This window comes from Thermobia domestica, chromosome 2 (genome assembly GCF_964235325.1).
Source record: "Thermobia domestica chromosome 2, izTheDome1.hap1.1, whole genome shotgun sequence".
Lineage (NCBI taxonomy): Eukaryota > Metazoa > Arthropoda > Insecta > Zygentoma > Lepismatidae > Thermobia > Thermobia domestica.
The window spans coordinates 332,654,480-332,674,956 of NC_137455.1; the positions used below are offsets into that span (position 1 = coordinate 332,654,480).

The window sequence follows — 20,477 nt, forward strand, 5'->3', positions numbered from 1 at the left end:
TCAGCATTTGTACTTTTTATTACAAAATGTTCTGAAGTACATTAATGTGAGATGTGCAAGAATACTGAAGCTTTCTGAACCTGAAAGAAGCTTTAGATAAATAACTATTCTTCATATACTAGCAATTTTTTTATACGTCTCTGCTTCACTTATGCTTTTATCGTCCCAATGTATTACATTTTGAATTTTCTTGAAGTACTTAATCAACTCTTTTTTTAAATTTTCAGTGATGAAATTATAATTTTTAAGTTGAAATTTCACTTGTTTCACATACTATCGGGAACATCCATAGCATAAGGCTCTGATTAAGGTTGCTACGTCTCGGAGATGATGTAAAAAAAATAACAAATTATAATGATAGTAGTGAAATAAAATCTTAATGCTACTAATTGTTGAACACATGCGTGTTACAATCAAGTTTAACTTGTTTGCATAATAGTGAATCTAAAGGGCATAATGGCGATCTTTTGTCTCCCGGACAAAACACACACACACACACACACACACACAATAATATATACATAGGGTGTGTCAGACCACCCGTTTCAGTCATTTTTCTCGGCTCGTAGTGCACGTAGATACTTCAAACAAAAAATTGAATGACCAAATCGTATGTGAAAAATCAAATGGTGATACTTTCATATCCAGTGGCGTAGCGGAAATATTTTCACGGGGTGTCAACTTCAAAATTTCAAATGGAAAGTGGTATCAAATTCAATTTGTTCGAAAGTATTATTGAAAAACAAAAAACTTTTACAGGAAACTCTTTCCGTTAAATTCTACGATTTTGCATCTATGTCTTATTTATTGTTTAATTGCAACTACAGAACAAAAGCTTTATTAGGGGTGAACTGAAAGTCGTGAGCAACATTTTTTCACAACCGTGATCTTTATTTGTAAGTGAAACTAAATATATCGTCTTAATCTATAGACCTTTCCTTTCCTTTTCTACACAGTCTCCGTTCTTTTGCGCACATTTTCCCCATGTTTCTCCAAGTTTGAAAGTATCCTTGCGATAGAATTCCGTTCTAGCTGCCCATAGACACTCACGCACTGCTTGACAAATATCTTCCAATGTCTTTATCGATAGCCTCGCATCTGTTCCTTCACAAAACCGAAAAGATAGTAGTCGGAGGGTGCCATGCCGAGGCTGTAGGGAGGATGTGGAAGTATTCTCCACCCAAATCTCCTGATCTGTTCCATAGTGGCACGTAAAATATGCGAACGCGCATTATCCTATTTAAGGATGATCATCTTTCCAGGGCGCTTATCACGCAAAGCACGACGGACCTTCAAAAGTGTCTGGATGTAGCGACCAGAATTTATGTTTTGTCCAGGTTCAAGAAAGCGAACCAGATTGCAACCCTGTGCATCCCAGAAGACGCTCCCTATAACTTTTCCTATCGATTGCACTCTGTTGGCTTTCTTCGGTGGTGAAATCAAGTGGTGCCATTCCATACTTTGTCGTTTTGTTTCAGGTTCATAATAATGGAACCAGCTTTTATCTCCAGTCACAATACCCGTCAAAAGGTCATCACCTTCATATTAAAATCTTTGAAGAAAGATTTGGACAGTGGTTAGTCCCTGACGTCTGTGGTCCTCGGTTAATAACTGTGAAACCCAACGGGCAAAAACCTTACGATAACCTAACCTGTGAATCATTTCTTCCACTGCACTATGTTCAACACCAAGTTTTGCAGCGATATCATTCACAGTGATAAATTTTACCCCTATCTCCCCTAATCAGCAGATCAACCTTTACCTTGTTGCATTTCGTTTAGGCACTTCGAGAGTGCGCGCTGCGTGGCTGATGTTCGATAATCGTGTTTCCATCCTAAAAATGTTTCACCCATCTCCTAACACTGCTGGCACTCATGCACACATCTCCATAGGACCAGTCTGCGGTGAATTTCAGAAGCAGATTGGTCCTCTTTAACAAGAAATTCAAACACAGCATGGTGTCGAAACGAAACATCGCTGCAGGCCATTTTGGAACCCCTGCCTGTGGTTACGTGCTAGCAAAAAAACAGCGTCAGCGTCTGGAAAGAAAGAAAGAAATGTCTGTAGATTGAGATGATATACTTGGTTTTACTTACAACTGAAGATTACGGTTGTGAAAACATGTTGCTCATAGAGTAATTATATAGTATAAGAGGTTTCAGCAGCTCTTCCGCTGAAACTGTGGATACCGTGGCACAACCACTCAAGGAAGTTGCGTATTATGAACTATTAAAAACAAGAACGAATCAAATCATTTAGAGCTCCTGAGTCTGATAGAATTAGCCAATGGTGCACTTAGCTACTGCCAGTAGCAGACGATACAGTTAGTTACAACTCTAGCCGATAGTGTCGCAGAATCACTTTCGTTGCAATGTGGGAAAAGTTAATTCACATTAGTTATATAGGAAAGTAGTTCATTAGGGTAATCAATGATGTTGCTCACGACTTTCAGTATGCTCCTCGTAATTGGCAGTTACTTTAAAAGAACACCAGATAACATGTTCTATCAAATAGCATTGTTGTTGAAAACTCTTTATATCATTCAGTGTCAAACGTTATGACATACTGTATCTGTTGTACGTATTAACAAATCAAAACAATATTGCAGGACAGTATAGTTTATATTGCTGGGTTGGAACCAATTCAAAATAGAAAAGCAAAGAAAAACATTCATGGGTTTTAAGTTAAACTACGTATGAAACAAATTTGATCTAAAGTATCAGCAATAAAACATAAAACAAAAATTAAAACTTAAAAGTTATGAAATTATTGCCACTCTCCCGGGCTTCTTAACGGGTTACCTAACATTTGAAAACGTTTCAATAAAAATCACTTTTCACAATAATTGCACAAATAATTGTTCAAGAATAATACAAATAAAGTGAAGATAATAAATACAATAAATAACATGAACTGCAGGTTCTTACTTTCTTCCCAAAGTGTCATACTTGGACAAAATAAACTCACAATAAATGTTCAAAGGATCGTCCAGCACTTGCGATGCACATGCGAATGCGTACCGGGCAGTGTTGCCAGACCGATTAGACAGAAAAGCAGAAGACTCGGAGATAAAAAAAAAACAGGAGAAAGCAGTAGACACATAAAGGGGCGTCATTTGAGTACAAATTCGGGGTGAGCAAAAAATTTGCCATTATTAAGGGGACAGTGGTCAAAACAAGCAGTCCAGAATTCATTATTATTTTCATTTCAAAATAAACAATACATACAAAATATAAATTTGAATTTTAAATTGCATGTTTTCCGATGATTAGGTAATCATTTGGAGGTAAGAAGACCCTCATGGCCCCTTTATATCAATAATGTTTGATACACATGTGTGTGAAGTAAGACGTAGTGAAAGAGCAAAGTGGAGTGCGGTAAAAGTCTTATCATGCACCTAGCGATATTATAGCTGTATAGTACAGTCACACGTGATCATGACGTAAGACGATTTTTCACTAACGATCGTGGAAAGGTGATCTAAGCTACTCTTCCAACCAAAGTCCCAATCTAAACAACATGTACTCGTAAATTTTACAGTAAGCCATGAAGATCACCAACCATCGTGCATACAAAAGCTGACGTACAGTTGTATCCTTGTATTCATATTATATACAGCAAAGCTCTATAACTATATGCTCTACAGATCTTTGTGTATGCATACAGAGAAATTTCATCTTTTATGAAAGGAAAAATTGAAAACTCAATATTAATAACAATATATATTTCTTTAACTTCTCGAAGTAAAGAAAAAGCAGGAGATTGTTAACTTTTCATTTTCGTTCGCAGTAGATCAGTAGAACGTGAAAAAAGCAGGAGATCTCCTGCAAAATCAGTAGCTCTGGCAACTCTGGTACCGGGACATTGTTGACTGCTCCCGTGACCAGATTGTATCATGCCGTTATCTGATGTTTAGTAATCAGAGATATATCAGGAGTTTGTGAAACTGGTCCCCAGATATTCCAATCAGTAAGTTCAGTCGGTGAATACCCATTTTTATCGCAGATCTATATTTGTTCTTCATCAAGATATGCATTTCTGAGAAAATTACATTGTAGGAATTATGCAGAAGAGTAAATCAGTGGTGAGATGAATTTTAAACAGGGTATAGTAACTAATGCCCCTCCTTCAATTCTAATCTCAAAACTAACAATATTAATTTAGCATCGACTAAAGGATAGTAGCGTTAAGTTATTTCAACTACATTTGAATTTATTTTAAGGCTTTGAAATATCCGAGACTCAGAGGACAGAAATGAGGGAAATGAGTTAATAGAGCCGTAAAAAGTTTCCTACTCCTCAGTCGAAATATTTATGCACGTGGGATCGATCACACCATCTTCCGAATCTTAAGCCAATGTTCTACTGCTGAGCTTTGACCATTTGGTGTGGGTCTGAAGTGTTTGTGTATTTCAATTCACGTCAAATTCTAAAAACTAGTGAGGGTAAACAAACGAAAAACAAGGCCACGTATACTTCTTTTGCTGTAAGGAGTTTCGATTGAAATGTCTGTTATAACACTGATATTAGGGAAAGAAAAACACGTTTCCTCTTTTTGCTTCAAAGAGTGTTCACCTAATCATTTTAATGAAGTAAAGGCAAATTCATTACACAGCTTTAGAGCTCAAGGGTAAAAGAAACCAAAAATAATTGAACTACAGCCAATCGAAACAAGGTGCTGCAACAGGGGCAGTTGCCCCGAGCGCCAGCAAACTAATCTGTGTGTTTATTGGTGTAGATGTAGATGAAGGGGGTGCTAATCTCAAAATTTGCCCTAGGCACTAAATGTCTAGTTTCGTCACTGATTAGGCTACCATACTTTTAGAGCGTGAAATCGGGACATTTTTCTGAAAGATTAAGAATACATGATAATTATTGGCAATTAACTTTAAAGTGAAACTTAATCTTGAAGAGCAAGGCTTAAAATTTAAAGTGGGCTGGGACGGCAAATCAATGTCCTGTCACTGTAAAATCGCGAACAACAAAGATAGAAACATTCACCTTGAACACACACACACACACACACACACACACACACACACATACATACATACATATATATATATATATATATATATATATATATATATATATATATATATATATATATATATATATATATATATAATATGTGTGGGTGGGTGGGAGTGTATGTGAATAAAATTTTTCACTCATTGGAGATGGCCCCCTCAAAATTTTCTTGGGCCTTTAATTGCCCCCCTGAAAGAATTCCAGTTACGCCATTGTATTCGTATTTTACAAGAAAATGTTCCATTAATTACTACAGCCTAACATGATTGATTCGGTTGCAATCTTCCCAGGGAATGACGAATATAGCTTCGCAACAATACTCAGCCGATCGACCTGAAATATAATAGACAGATGGAGACCAAGAAGTGCTAGGTCTGAAAGGACGCTAGGTTGAGGTGGTTAAAGAATAGGAAAATATATCTCATACATATGTGATACATTAAAATATTAGACTAATTATTACTAAGTTAATAATATATAGGTTAGTATGATCAGGGCCGGCGCTAGCAATTTTTCACATGCCGCCCCTTTAATCCGTAAACCTTATTTTGACAGATGATATTCAAGTGTCATTTAAAAACATGTATAAAATGGAAAAGTAAACAAAGAAAATGAACTACCTTTCTGGAATCCTTACGTAATATTTAAACAACTCTTTGCTGACACAATATTCAGTATGCTCGATTTCGCTGTATATCTGTAATGTACAGCAGCGCATACAGAAAATAAATTTTAAAAAAATATACTTTAGTCATGAGTAAGAATTTTAATTTTTAGGCTTATTTTATATCAAAAGGCGTTTTCGGTAGAGTATGGAGCAAGAAGATAATTAGTAAATCATATATTACGGTAAATCTAAGTGATTATCCTAAGCATTATAATGTACTAAAACCAAATTCCTTTATCACATTCGCGTAGTCCAATGTTTTAGCCAATTTGTGTTCTATTGATATCATCGCTAGACCACTCAAGCGTGTTTCAGATATGGAAGAACGTAGATAGTTTTTAATAAGCTTAAGTTTCGAAAACGTCTTTCTCCACTTGCCACTGTTAACGGTAAGGTTAACAAAATTCTAAGTGCAACACTGACATTGGGAGCAAAGTTATGTTCATTAATTATCTTTAAAGTCTCTTTCGGTGAACTTTTAGGATTAATTATAACGGATAACACTTTCAGTTTGTCTTTCAAATCACTGGGGTTAATATCTTTCTATTCTTCGTTTAGTACACTTTTCAGACAAAAGTTCAGGTGGCATATCTTTAAAATTACTTATATCATAAAGTAAATCGAAATAATCGTCGTTATATTTAAGTTGTTCAAACCTTTCTCTTATAGCTAAGCTTTAGAACTTTGTAATAAAAATCGATCTTCTATCTTGTTTGTGGATCTTCAATAGCTTCATCCTCTGCCTCGCACTGAAACTGTCTCTTCTTCTTTCGACTTCGAGCTTGCACTGTATTACATATCCGTGGATCATCCATACATAATTCTGATGCCAACTCTGTCGCATCAACTGAGTAAGATTGAAACTTTGCGTCATTTCTTCTCTCAAAGTACCCCGATATATTTTCAAGAAATCTTACTGCATCCAACACATGATAATCAATGCTTTGAAGATTTTTGCTTACTATGTTTATGTGGAGTAAAAAGCCATATCAGACAACGAGTGAGTAAAGGAAAGGAAAGTAACATAGCTAGTTTGCTATACACAGAGCATCGTGGGCGACCATTCTATCTGTTCTATTGTCATTATTTATTTGAAATAAGGCATCATAGACTTCCCCTATTTGATAACCGAGTCAGAGCATTAATTCGGCTCTCCCACCTTGTGGTGGTTAATGATTTTAAAGTAAGACTGCTAATATGTTCCTTTAGTATGGCCCAACGTTGTACTGACGCAGAAAAAAGTCATAAACGTTTTTTTAGTTATACAAAAAATGAAACATTTCTCAAGAAAAATATGTTGTGTGATTTACTATATTCGGAATGAACAATTTGTAAATTGGTCAAAAACTCGCTGTTTAGAACCTAAATGTCTCTAGATGCTACAGGCTAGAATGGCCTGTCTCAAGTGGGAATGTACCTTTTGCATACTTGGAGCGGAGCGTTAGGACATTACTGAGTAGAAAAAAATATAAAAAGACACCTTGTAATCTTATGCAATCTAGCTCAAAATCTTGCCTACGCCGCTGCAAGGGAAATATTGAACGAGATACCTGTGGCTAGTAGTTCGATAATTGAAAATGAGGAGCAATGCTCTGAATTTCCTGAGTGAGTATTTTCGTGAATGTGAGTAAAGTAAGTTCAATTACATTCTCAGGTGAACACAATGTTATTTTTCCATGTGAGCCTATTACGAAGCATTATATTTTGATAGTATTCTTTTCTTTTTCAAATTTTGCCGCCCATTAGAGTTGCCGCCCTGAGCGGTGGCACGGCTCGACCCCCCCTCGCGCCGGCCCTGAGTATGATACACACTTCTGTTGATGTATATAGGAGAAGACATGTGCATTTCAAAAAATAAAAATAATTTATATCAACATCAATTGATACCATAATTAGTTTTATTAATTGAGAAATATGTATGTGGAGAGCAGAAGTGATCGGATGTATGATAAATGTTTATCTTCTAATTAACAATTTCTACCTTTATCTTTCGCCTGTACCTTCATCATTTATTGGGCCTCCTCAGTAGTATTAGAGACGTAAGGCGTCAACATTGGGATAGCATCTCGTGACGAGATTTCTAATGTTGGTAGTTTCTTTTCTAAATGTGACATATACCCCCTTGGGGGTATGTTGTAGTATTGGAAGGCAGAGAGAACTTTCTTTTCCTGGTGACCTGTCTGCGCAACCGCGGTCTACCATATTTTACCGGTCCTGTGTGTCAACGGGACCAAGATATTGGTCATTTTTAAGGGTCGTTTCACATTACCATTACTGAAACAAGACGCTAAAGCAGTCGTGAGGTAAGTGTTATAGACTGGAATAAAAGTTGCTAGTAATATGACTGTTTAAAGAATCAGTCGGTGCACATTTTCAGGAAGCTGGAAATACATTGAAACAAAAGCTGCGAATAAACTTACACTTACTTAGTTGTTAAGTGGTTCTGGTAAGAGACGTCGACGAAAACGGAAGTCTCCTGTTATTATAAAATTCAACCTACTAACAAAACTTAATCGTTAGCAATCGCATGATGTATTGAGTAAAAATAATCATGATGTTACCCAGTGCAAATATTTCCGAATGCTGTACAAACGACTTCGAATTATTTTCTTCCAATGACACAAACTACCATTGATGCATCTTTAATGGTAGAGATCCGTCCCATTTTCACTTTAATATCTGAAGGCCCTATTGAATTTGTAATTCCTGGTGAAACTGGTGACTTTATTCATTCTGCATATTTTTTGTATGTTCGCTGTAAAATCACAAAGCAAATAGAAATAATTTAAATAATATGGACTTAGTTGTACCTGTAAATAATTTTCTTAATTCCCTATTTAGTTAAGTTGATGTTTCGTTAAACTAGAAAATAATCAGTTCATCGTCCGGCTCATATTTTTACCGAGCCTACATTGAAACATTATTAAATTATAGAAGTAATTCTAACTGATAATTTAACTGCATCATTATGGTACAAGGTACTTCTGGACAATTCAATACAGTACGAGATCATAATATGAGGCTTAAAATGTGCTACTTATGTTGTATCTAGATAATCATTTGATACAGTATGTATGGTCGTTTTTATACTGATATCGTTGTCATAAATCGTATAATTCCGAACAAGGTGGGTTTATGTGTAAACTTACATCGTAGTAAAGATGTATTTTGTTTAATATCAGCTATAAATACAACATATAAAGTTGTCATTCAAGAAGTACCTCTATAAAAGGATCAATGCGAATATCTTTAATTATTTTTAAAAATACATTTTTAAAATATCGGATACTTATATACTAGACAATTAAACGCATATGAAATAATTCAATATATTTATTTCAAGGTAATATGCACAAATGAAGGTTTTGTAAAAATAATCATCGTAAAAAATTTCAAAGTTGCTTTTTGTAAAAGATACAAGGATGATATATAAAATATAGTTTGATATTTTTAAGCCAATGAAAATTGATTTCCAAATAATATATTATTATTTCAAAAATAATTATTTTAATTTTTAATTCTTTACTAAAGAATATATGTTCTGATGATATAGAAGAACGTCTGCTGAAAAACATTTATTAAAATAATAAAATATGAAACACATTGTCTTTTATTATCTAGCGTGGCACGCTCTGTGTCTAACCATACCTTTTCTTTGGAGAAAACTTTTATTACACTCGTCACACCTATAAGCTAGTTCTTGAAAATGCCCCTGAGAGTATGTCTTCTACTCGCTGAATAAAATGGGTGACTCAGTATTTGCTGGACAAGAAATTAAAACATCTGGAGTTTTAGCAGGTGATCTGGAATGTTAAGTATTTTATTACAGTTAAACAATGAAGAAAATAAATATGTTGCATGTCGCCTGAGAAAGCTATTTGGCGTAGCAATTTAGGAAAATTAATTGTTATGTAAAGTAAATTATATAAGATTATTTCTTATATAATTCGTACGCCTTCTTTTTTAAGCCCATAGATTGAAATGGTGAATTATTATTCTTTACTCTTAAATAAACTGGAATTTTAATGATGTAACCTTACTGATTTACTCTTCAACTCTGGTTAAATGTAAATTGAACTTTCAAAATTAATTTACATTATAAGAAATATAATACTTAAATTTAAGCATTAAATATTAAAATTATATTTAACAATTATAATTTTTGGGAAATTTAAATATATTTCAAGAATAAATATGTACAATCAAACTATTAAAATTCTAGTTCATTTCACTTGGAAATATAGAATAATTCCTCTCATAAATCAATCTGGAATACCCTTTCTTTCCACAGGGAGGATAAGGCTTGTGCAATATATCATGGTTGAAAGTAAAGGAAGAATGAAATAAATAAGGAAGAGCAACGCCTTTGGCATTGCCCCTAGCAATATGACTGAAATAAATAAAAAGCAACACCTTCTCAAATGAGTGAACTAAATAACTACGAGCAACTTCACCTTTCCTCCTACATTCTGCAATTCCCGAGTTAGCAGAAATGCCCCTCTCCTCTCATGTTATGTAGACATTTTTACACCTTCCCGTCAATTCCATTCAAACTGAAGATGGGAAAAACGGGTAAAAATGAATAGAATAGAATAGAATAGAATACTTTATTAGTCATTAGACAACATAGTTGCAATAGACTTCGTCCAGAATAGTATTTAAATTGTAAAAATTATTGAAATGTAACAAAAAAGAAACTATGACTATTACTGACAGTTATTAACTAATTGAAACTATTACTAACAGTTAAAACACGATTTGCAATTTCTACTTCATATTTACATTGTTGGCACTACCACATAACAATAAACAAAAAGCCCATTATTACCATTATTAGGGTTAAGCCTTCTATTGAATTACATCTTTCAAATTTGGGTGAAGATCCGTAGTAGCAATAGCAATGGTAACAGTAGCGATAGTAGTAGTAGATTAGGTATTGGCAGGTTTAGTTGAGTACTGCTACCATGTTTGAATCCTTTAAGGAGGTATGTCGTCTACGGAACTTTGCCCTCAAATTTTTTATCAGCTATTTACATTTTATTGATTACAAATGTATTCCTCAAATTCCCTAATACTATATATACAATACTCTATTAACATATTACTAATATGTTTAACAAACTGCTTGTTTTCCAAATTACGTACATGTAAAGGTAACAAGTTGAACAGTTTTATTGCATTATATTTAAAATTTTGCTGCGTCTTGCATAATCTGACAGATGGCGTTTCTAAATTATCTTTGTACCTTGTATTATAATCGTGCACGTTAGATCGCAAATTATAACTAGTTTGGTTTTCCTTAATATAAATTAAAGTATAATAAATATTTATTGAGGGAACTGTCATGATTTGGTATTCTTTGAAAATATCCCTACAGGACTCAGTATCAGGTACACCCTTAATACAACGTAATGCCTTCTTTTGCCATTTGAATACGTCCTTTGCACCTGCAGAGTTTCCCCATAGTAAATTACCATACAATAAATGAGAGTGAAAAAGAGCATAATATACTGAAATCATCATTTCCTTACTTACAGACCTTTTTAATTTCCGCAATACATAAAGAACACGAGCGAGTTTTTTGCATAGTTCCTGTGTGTGAACTGCCCAGTTTAATTTTGTATCTAAATATATGCCTAACAACTTCACATAATTCTGGTTATTCAAGATACACGGTGGTTTATTTAGGTAAAAGAAATGAGTTTCTGTTTTTGTCGTGTTTAATACCAAGCTATTTGTTTGGAACCATAGAGAAGAAGCCTTTAACATTTCTTTATTTTTAATGTTTACATTGAGTATGCTATGGTCATTTGTAATAAAAGTAGTGTCATCAGCATAGATTGTTGTTTTATACGGTAGACAACTTGGTAGGTCGTTCATGTACACTAAGAATAAAAATGGGTCTAGTACCGAGCCCTGAGGAACACCAGTCAAAACTTCTAACTCATCAGATGTCGTATTGTTAAACTTTACTATTTGCCGTCTGTTAGTGAGGAAACTCTTAAGAAGAGATAGTTCAATGTCATTTATTCCATAGAATCGTAATTTTGTAAGTAAGATATCGTGTACAACTGTGTCAAAAGCTTTACTTAAATCAATCAGAGTAGTACACGTATATGAACCGGATTCAAAACCATTTAGTATTTCGTCCACGACTGTTTCGACAGCATCAATAGTAGATAGCCCTGATCTGAAACCAAAATGGGCTACATTAATAAGTGAATTTTGTTCAAAATAAGGAGATAATTGTTTTTTAACGCAATACTCAATTATTTTAGAAAACACTGGAACAAGGGATATAGGGCGGTAGTTACCAGGGTTGCCTCTATCACCCTTTTTATATATAGGTACTGTTATAGTTACTTTTAGGCTATCAGGAAAACAGCCGTCGTTTAGTGTCCAATTAATAAGGTACGTGATAGGAAATGCAATTATATCAATTATTTGCTTTATAATAAAGGTAGATAGACCATAAAAATCTTCACTGTACGTATTTTTCATTTTTGACACAATATTTAAAACTTCATCTGCACTAACCTGTGTCCATTTAAAATTTAGGTTGTTAAGTTGTGGTAAACTCTGCCTATTAAGGTACACATTAAGATCATTGTTAAGATTGTCAGCATTGTTCTTAGAAATATTAGTTAGGTCTACATGTTGATTATTTACAAAGAAGCTATTAAATTCGTTAGTTGTAATGCTAGGTAACTTTGTTCCATGTTCTGTCTTAATTTCTTTTTTTATTATTGACCAGGCAGCTTTGCATTTATTACTTGCTTTGGCTATGAGCTCTTCATGAAGTTTTTGCTTGGCTATTTTTATTTCTTTTCTGTATTTTTTCTTAATCACATTGTACTTTAATTTAACAATATTGTCACCATTTTTAGCTTCAGCGTGTAAATTGACCATTATAGCTCGAAGGTTAGCTAATTTTGGAGTAAACCATGTTAAATGTGTTATAGATTTCTTATTGTTTGTGTGAACAGTTTTAGATTTTATTGGACAGCACTCATTATAAATATTGACGATAGTGTTTATAAATGTATTCCATGCTGTAGACAAACTATTACATGTGCTTAACAAATCATAAAAATTTACTTGATATAGGCTATCCCTTAAGCTGCTGATATGTGACAAGCTTAGCAATCTATACCTCTTAAATGTCGTAGTGGGAGGAACGGTATGATTTAAAATAGGTAGGACAAGCCACAGACCACTATGGTCTGATAAAGAGGGTTCTATAGTTCCACAAGATATCATACTTCTGTTTACATTAGTGATCACATTATCAATACAAGAATTCATTCTGGTTGCTTGATCATTAACATAATAATAGTCATACGACCTGAGAGTATCACAAAATGATTTCTTTACAGTGTTATCAATTAGAACATTTATATTTATATCCCCCATGTGCACTACATCAAATCGTTTGTACTTATCAATATATAAAGCAAGTTTTTCCCACTGTAACATAAATATATTAGGATCCGAATTCGGAACACGATAAATAGAAATAATCACCAATTTTAAACTGTTAAATACGATACCAGTTACTTCGAACACTCCTTCAATACATAGATGATGCATATCCAACGGTTGATACTCAGTGTTAATATCTAACCGTACATAAACACCAACGCCTCCTTTATTCATTACCTTTCTGGTGAAAACACTAGCTAACTTATAATTTGAGGGGATATACATATCTATTTCGTCATCAACTAACCAGTGTTCGTTAACACAAAGAACATGACAGGGAAATTCTTTTAGAAAAATATCTAACTCGGGTAATTTATTTCTAATCGATTGTAGATTAATGTGAAAAAATAGTAAATTTGTTGTATTATCAGGTTGAGGAGTTTGCATATTATCATTATTATTAATAGAACACACTACATTATAAAGACTACATTCAAGCGGCTTCGTTAGACTCGATTGTTTAACCTGGCTCCATATTGTTACCGGTACTGAGTTTTTTATGGAGTCAGGTTCGCAAGAGAGTTTCCCTGTTCATGCCAGCTCATTGGTATTACTCCTTTACACATACTTGCATATATTTTGTTACTTACATTCTGTATTTCGCGACTGACATATTTCTTACCCAGCTTATTAAGGTGAAGCCCGTGACTTGTATAAAATCTTCTTCCAATCGAACTTATATCAACGACACTGACATTTTTGAGATGTTTGCTGAGTTTGCATATTTCTTGATTTACTCGATCTATTTCCCTATTTACACATGATGAAGGTAGCAGGTCATACCGATGAGGCACTGTAAACACAAGAACATTGGTATGCAAAAGAAGTTGTAATCGTTTCCTCAGATTACTAAGAAATTCACTAGCTTCATTTCTGGCAACATCATTTGTTCCTGCTAAGAAAACCACAAGATCCCTTGCACCGAGTTGCTGATTTTCTTGAGGCACTTCCGCTGTAACAACCTTGAAAGTTGCACCAGGTTTCACCGTACTGCATATTTGATTACTTAATTGAGTATGGAGCTCCGTAGCTATATTCCTTCCTTGACTATCAGCGTACAAGCGTATTTTCCCCTTGCGACTTCTATTGCTCGAAGACTTCCCATCACCGGAATAACCCGTACTGTTATGTGAATTCACCTTGCACTTCGATCTATTTGTTTCTTTTTTTTCAGCAGGGACATGCTGAAGCACCTCGAAACGGTTTCGTAGTTGGATGTTGAAAGACTTGTCCTTCGTAAGACTCTTGGGTTTCGTTTTGTTCTTGACTACCGATGTCCATGAGTTGCTTTCATTACTGTTCGACATGTCTGGTAGATTTGGCCAGTCTTTACCTAAACTGTACCTGTGATGGTCCTGCGTTTCTTTTCTTCACCTTTGCCCTCTAATTGTTTTTGGAGAATTTGATTTATTGTTCGCACAGATTCCAATTCCTCCATGAGATTTTTAATGATATTCTCATAGTCTTCTTTCTGTTTGACATGGTCGTCACATTGTGCACTTTCTTTTGTCACTACTTTTTGGTTGTTTACACAGAGCATACACACCCACACATTTTCCGGTATATTGTCCTCATTTATATTAGAACATTTAGAGAAATGATACCATTTATCGCAGATATCGCACAAGATTCCATTTTTCACTACACGAGTACATTTGCCACATTTATTGTCAAGTAAAAACACTGAAAACTGAGAGCACGAGATACCTATGTCTACCTTGTCAGCCGCCATCTTGGGAACCCCTTGAAATAAATAAATAAATAAATAAGGAAGGGTAACTCTTTCAATATGAAGTAATAAATAAATTAGGAAGAGGTACGTGAAATAAATAAATAACGAAGAGTGACGCCTTGGGAATTGCCTCTGTTAATATGAGTGAAATAAATAAATAACGAAGAATAACATCTTCGACGTTGTCTATCAATGTGGCTTAAATAAATAAATAACGGGCATTAACGCCTTTGGGGTTGTCTCTGCCAATGTGCGTGAAGTAAATAAATAACAAAGGGCAACGCCTTGGGCATTGCCTCTGTCAATATGAGTGTAATAAATAAATAACAAGGAGCAAAAACTTTGGCGTTGCTTCTGTCAATGTGTGTGAATTAAATATTTAACGAGGAACAAAACTTTTGGTATTGTCCTTGATGATTTTAAGGCCACGTGGTATGCCAATTGTTGCGTTAGACTTGGGCTTAAATGTCATCGGTACTGTCACCAAATACCTTAGCGGTCCCGAAAACCATGGATTCGACACTAATATGGTAATTTTGAATATGCTATATTTATATCCTCCAAAATATGAAAACTATACCTGAACGCTATCAGAAGTATCACTGGTTATCTCAGCAATCTCCAAAACTATGGATTTGACATTAATATTCAACTTGAGCTACCTTGTGGCTATGTGGTTAGCATATGCGCTTTGACACGTAACACCTGGATTCGATTCCTGGAGGGAGTTTATGTGGTTTAGAACCCCACTAAGTTGTAGGTCCACGTCTCATAGCCTCACTGCTGAATGGAACCAAAACTTAAATCCACCAGCACTAATATCCGTTGTCTCGGGAATTTATCCTCGTCTTTTATGAATATACTTTGTACCCTTCCAACGCTCTTCCGAGCTGAACACAATTACAAATTACAAATATTTCATTCACTTGCACGAATGTTGTAAAATTTACTTTGAAAGGTAGGGAATGAATTCTATACTGTTATATAAAGGGGAGAAACCTTTAATCAAATCTATACTCATAATACACAGTGTTTTTGATATGTGATCTTTCTGGTACGCAGAATACCAATGTGTCATGCACTTTCACTATTCAATCTTATGGATACAAGAGAAGGATTTTTTAAATTGCTGAATGTAAAGGGATAAAGCTTCGGTATAAGATAGAGTAATCGGAAGTCCTGCTCATAACAGAATTGTACCATTCTTCAGGAAATTGTCCAGTGTTCCGGGAAAAGTTAAAACGAGGCACAAATGTCCCATTTATAAGAGAAAAAGACTTGTTTTTGGTTCATATTTCCGAAGTATACAATAACTCTTTGTAAGAACTTCAACAGTGCTTAGAAGAAAAGACCAACGCTTTTACACGAAATTCATTTATCAAAAAAATTGAATTCAAAACACAATCAATGTTCCTAATTCTGGTTCCTAGTTTAAGTTTATACGTGAAGGATAAGGAAGACTAATTTGGTTACTACTAAACGTTAGAATATAATACAAAATTGAAAATTGAGATAAGCTTGTATGAATGAAAATTAATTATTTTTTAATTATTATAATGCCTCGCTGGCATGAATAACGACATAAGAATGCTATACCTAGGTGCTAAAATGGGAGCAGCAATGTAACTCCTATACTATATAAAGATATATTAAGTCAATAATCGACCACGTGGTAAGCACATAACAATATGTATATTTTTGGCATTTTTACTCATACAAGGGGACAAACAAGACCAACTAAGTTTGCAGAAATATGTATTTGGGTCCTAGAGAACATTCAATAATTTTTTTCTTTGATAATTCCCAAAGTTAAGGGATGGTCCTATACACCCGTCCTAAATTCTGAGAAGGGGCCGCGATGGCTCAGTATTAGACCGTTCACCTCTGGTGCGTGAGGTCCCGGGTTCAATCCCAGCTCCCCCCAAGTGAACTTTGTGGTGGACAAATGTCGTGTGCGTGAGTTTCCTCGGGGTTCTCCCGTTTCCTCCAAATTTACTGCAGTTAAATTCCTCTTATCCTAGTTCTGTTATGACCCCCTCAATTACAGCATAGAATAATATTTAGAATTTTACTGTTAGGTGAAAACTTCTGGTCTCTTCTAACTCAAAGAACATCAAGAAATAAATAAATCTCTGGTTCTTCAACAAGTACGAACAAATATTTAAAAAATATATAACTTTTTCTCGACTGATTTACACCACAATTGAATGCGAATGGAGATAAGGCGAAAATGAATTGTTGGTGTGGATATATCCAACATACTACCTGGTTGTGGCACTTCAGTTACACCGTAAACTTGCGTACGAAAAGAGTGTACATGGGACCTCCACAGATCGTCAGAAGGACGTGTATGCTGTACGAGTTCAAACGCCGCTGTAGCAGAGCGGAAGATATACCAGGCCTTTGCTGAGGATGTCGTGAGTACGCGGACAGTGCAGCGGTGATTTAACAACTTTTAAGGACAGCGATGAAATACCCGAAGACGCACTACGTGCCGGAATACCAACACATGTACAAAATGAAGATCTTCAGGCAGCAATTGAGGCGAACAGTAGCCATGCATGTGAGGAACTGGGACTACAATTCAGTTTACCCCACGAAGTTCTACCGCGACGGAATCCATGGCCTTCCAGAACATTGGGAGAAGGTCGTTGATGCTGATAGGGATTATTTTTGATCTTCCAGGTGCGTGTTAGGTAACATATCGATGTTCGAAGGTGGTGAGTGAAAAAGCGACAGAACTTTCTTTGTTACTTTTCTAGAGGAAAACATTATGGATGGGAAAGCTATACCTAGGTTTAGGTTCTATTTCACTTCTTTTCTAACAATATAAGTGAACTAGAAAAGGAGGATGTCATGTGAGTTGTTAAAAATAACGTTCAAACTATAATTTTATGTTTTTTTTTTTTTTTGTAGAACTACTGAAATATTCATTAATTCATAAATTTCTTACCTAGATGGACAACGATTCCGATTAAGATAGGTTTGGTTGTTGGAAGCGATGAATGGGTCCGGTTTATGGATAATGAGTTCTTTCTTTGTAGAGAGGAAGTGAATTTTCCTAATATGAACACTCCAGTTGGAGAGTCTCTGGAACACTCGATTACAGAATCGACAAGATATGGTGGAGCGCTTATTCAAGTGCCTTCCTCGGTGACTATTGTACGCAAAGTAAGTATCAAACTCTTCTCCACATTCGTTACACCGGAAGTTCTTTTGTCCTGTATGTAGCTTCAAGTGCACATAAAAATCCTTTTGATTTCTGAAGAACTTTGAGCAGGGCTCACACCAGCTAGGTGCGTGATTCCTAATATGACACAGTAAATCCTTCATTGTAGAAAATTTTTCGATGCAATAACCACATTTATACCGATAGGTTGTTTTTGGAAGACCATTTAAATGGTTCTGAGTCTGTACATGATGAGATAAGATAACTCTATTTATGTTATTATAATTCCACGAAGACGTTGCATGTTTCTCAAGGCAATTTGTGTTGAACTCTCGATATGTATCATTACAAAATAAGTCATTTTGTCTACACAAATTGTGTATCGATGTACAACCAGATATATCTAGATTGGAATCATTAATAGTTTTGATTGCTTCCATCAAGATATCATTTTCTTCGGTGTTACAAGGTTGATTATTTAATTTTTCTTCCTTTTTTTGATATTGATTATCATCGTCAATGCATAAATTCAAACCCAATGTTGTATCGTCCCAAAGTTCCCGTGAATTTTGGTCAGTTAATAAAGTACGTGACTTTTTGTATGCCTTGCTTCGCAATAAATCGCCTTGTTCTTGACCATGTCCACTTTCTGTTTGATCACAATACTCAGATTCTAAATTTATTATATCATCAAAAATTTTACTTTCTTCGTTAATTGTGTCCACATATTTTAAATTTGGGTATTCATCCATCTTAAAATTTGTTTCACTCTAATGGTAATTCATTAGTAATGTAGTATTCATGATGTGTTATTTTTAATTGAACATTAAGTAAAATGTTCAGATATATTCAGGTTTCACCCACGTAACACTGAAGAGTTCTAAAATATAGATAACTGATTGACAAGATTCCTAGTATGAATGAGTGAAGACGACTTTTGTACATCTAGAACTCATCACAGGATGTTTCAAAACACTTCTTCCTACAGTTAATATCTTCTTCGTTAGATATATGCTCTCAATAAGTGGACTCTGCAAAAGAAGAATGTACAAGTAGTATGATTTATTTACACAGTTAGTAAAATTCAAACTATATAGCCTATATGTTAATTAACAGTATGTTTTATTACTACATGTACAATGTATACTAATGTCCAAAATGATTGTCGCATATCTATAACGGTCTTCTTGTAAGAATATAATTTGATAATGATTTGGCAGGGTACTTTTAATACTGATACTATGTGTATAATCGGAAAATGTATATTTCTGGTAAATTTCATAGGAAAAGAATTATAAATACGAAAATTAGAATGAGTAAAACAATTGCTAAATGGACAAGAAAGTTTTATTTTCGTTTTATTGTTCTTACTTACTGCTCTTTTGATATGAAATTTTCCACATACTCGTCTTTATCGTTTATACACATACTAACATTATAAGAAGCATCGCCAGGTCATGTATATTGTTTGTACTTTTCCTAGAAATATAACTGTCACAACCTGCCCCTGTCACAACAAGCCCCGATCTCCTCTACATACGATTTGTCAAATAATATTTAAATATTTTAATATAATTGATGGCGCATTTCCTGAAATCGCAATCCTTCAATAACTAGCATGAGGTAGAAACAGCAGTGACTAATTTCTTGTCCTCTTAGGAAGGGGCGCGTTATCAACGAACTGGGAGACAATTGGCTTCAGACAGTCCATTAACGTTAACCTACATGCTTTCGTGGTATTGTCATAATTATAAGTAGGCCTATGTTGTGTGCCAGAACATTGCAAGACTTACGACTGATCCTTGTAGTAAGAGACAGTTGTGTGAATTAATATTTTCCATTGGAACTGAAATTAGTTGACAGTAAGTGAAATAAAAAGTCTTCAGTTCTTTCTACTTGCAAAGGCCACCAATATTGTTTTACATCTTGAATTCTACTATTAAAGTGTCTTGTTTCAAATTTATTTATTCTACAAGTCGGCCAATGGGGCAAAGTCCCATTACCGCAGGGGTGGCCACAAAGGGGGGCTATGATGCAAACTGCGTCATTGAAATATTTGTGGGGTTAAAAATCTATATAAATATGTTTGAGGGGGTGTAAGAATTAATCGAAAAGTTTTTTTCATGGAAGAACACCTACGGATAGACAGTTGAGGGGGGTGCGTCATGGACATGAGGGGGATGGGCACCACTGCATTACCCCTAAATACTTGATAATAACGTGCTTTTCATTTGTATTTCAGATCCTATGAAGCAAACAATGGTTGATACATCCTGTAACTATTGAATAACGCCTGCACTGTATAAGAGCGTGTGTATAGCATTTCAAGGCCTATGAACTAAACAGTATGTGATATATATTCTTATCCTACTAGCCAATATGTTATTGCGATTAGTG

General features: G+C 34.8%; 1 protein-coding gene across 1 annotated transcript; it reads right to left on the reverse strand.

Moving 5' to 3' along the window:
- Window positions 1-9,015: 9,015 nt before the first annotated feature.
- On the reverse strand, window positions 9,016-19,111 carry LOC145678706 (uncharacterized; the record flags this gene model as incomplete). Its single annotated transcript, XM_081749134.1, is given in 2 exon segments — window positions 9,016-9,500; window positions 17,865-19,111. Coding segments are annotated over 2 exon segments (1,044 nt in total). The 3' UTR covers window positions 9,016-9,424.
- Window positions 19,112-20,477: the final 1,366 nt, after the last annotated feature.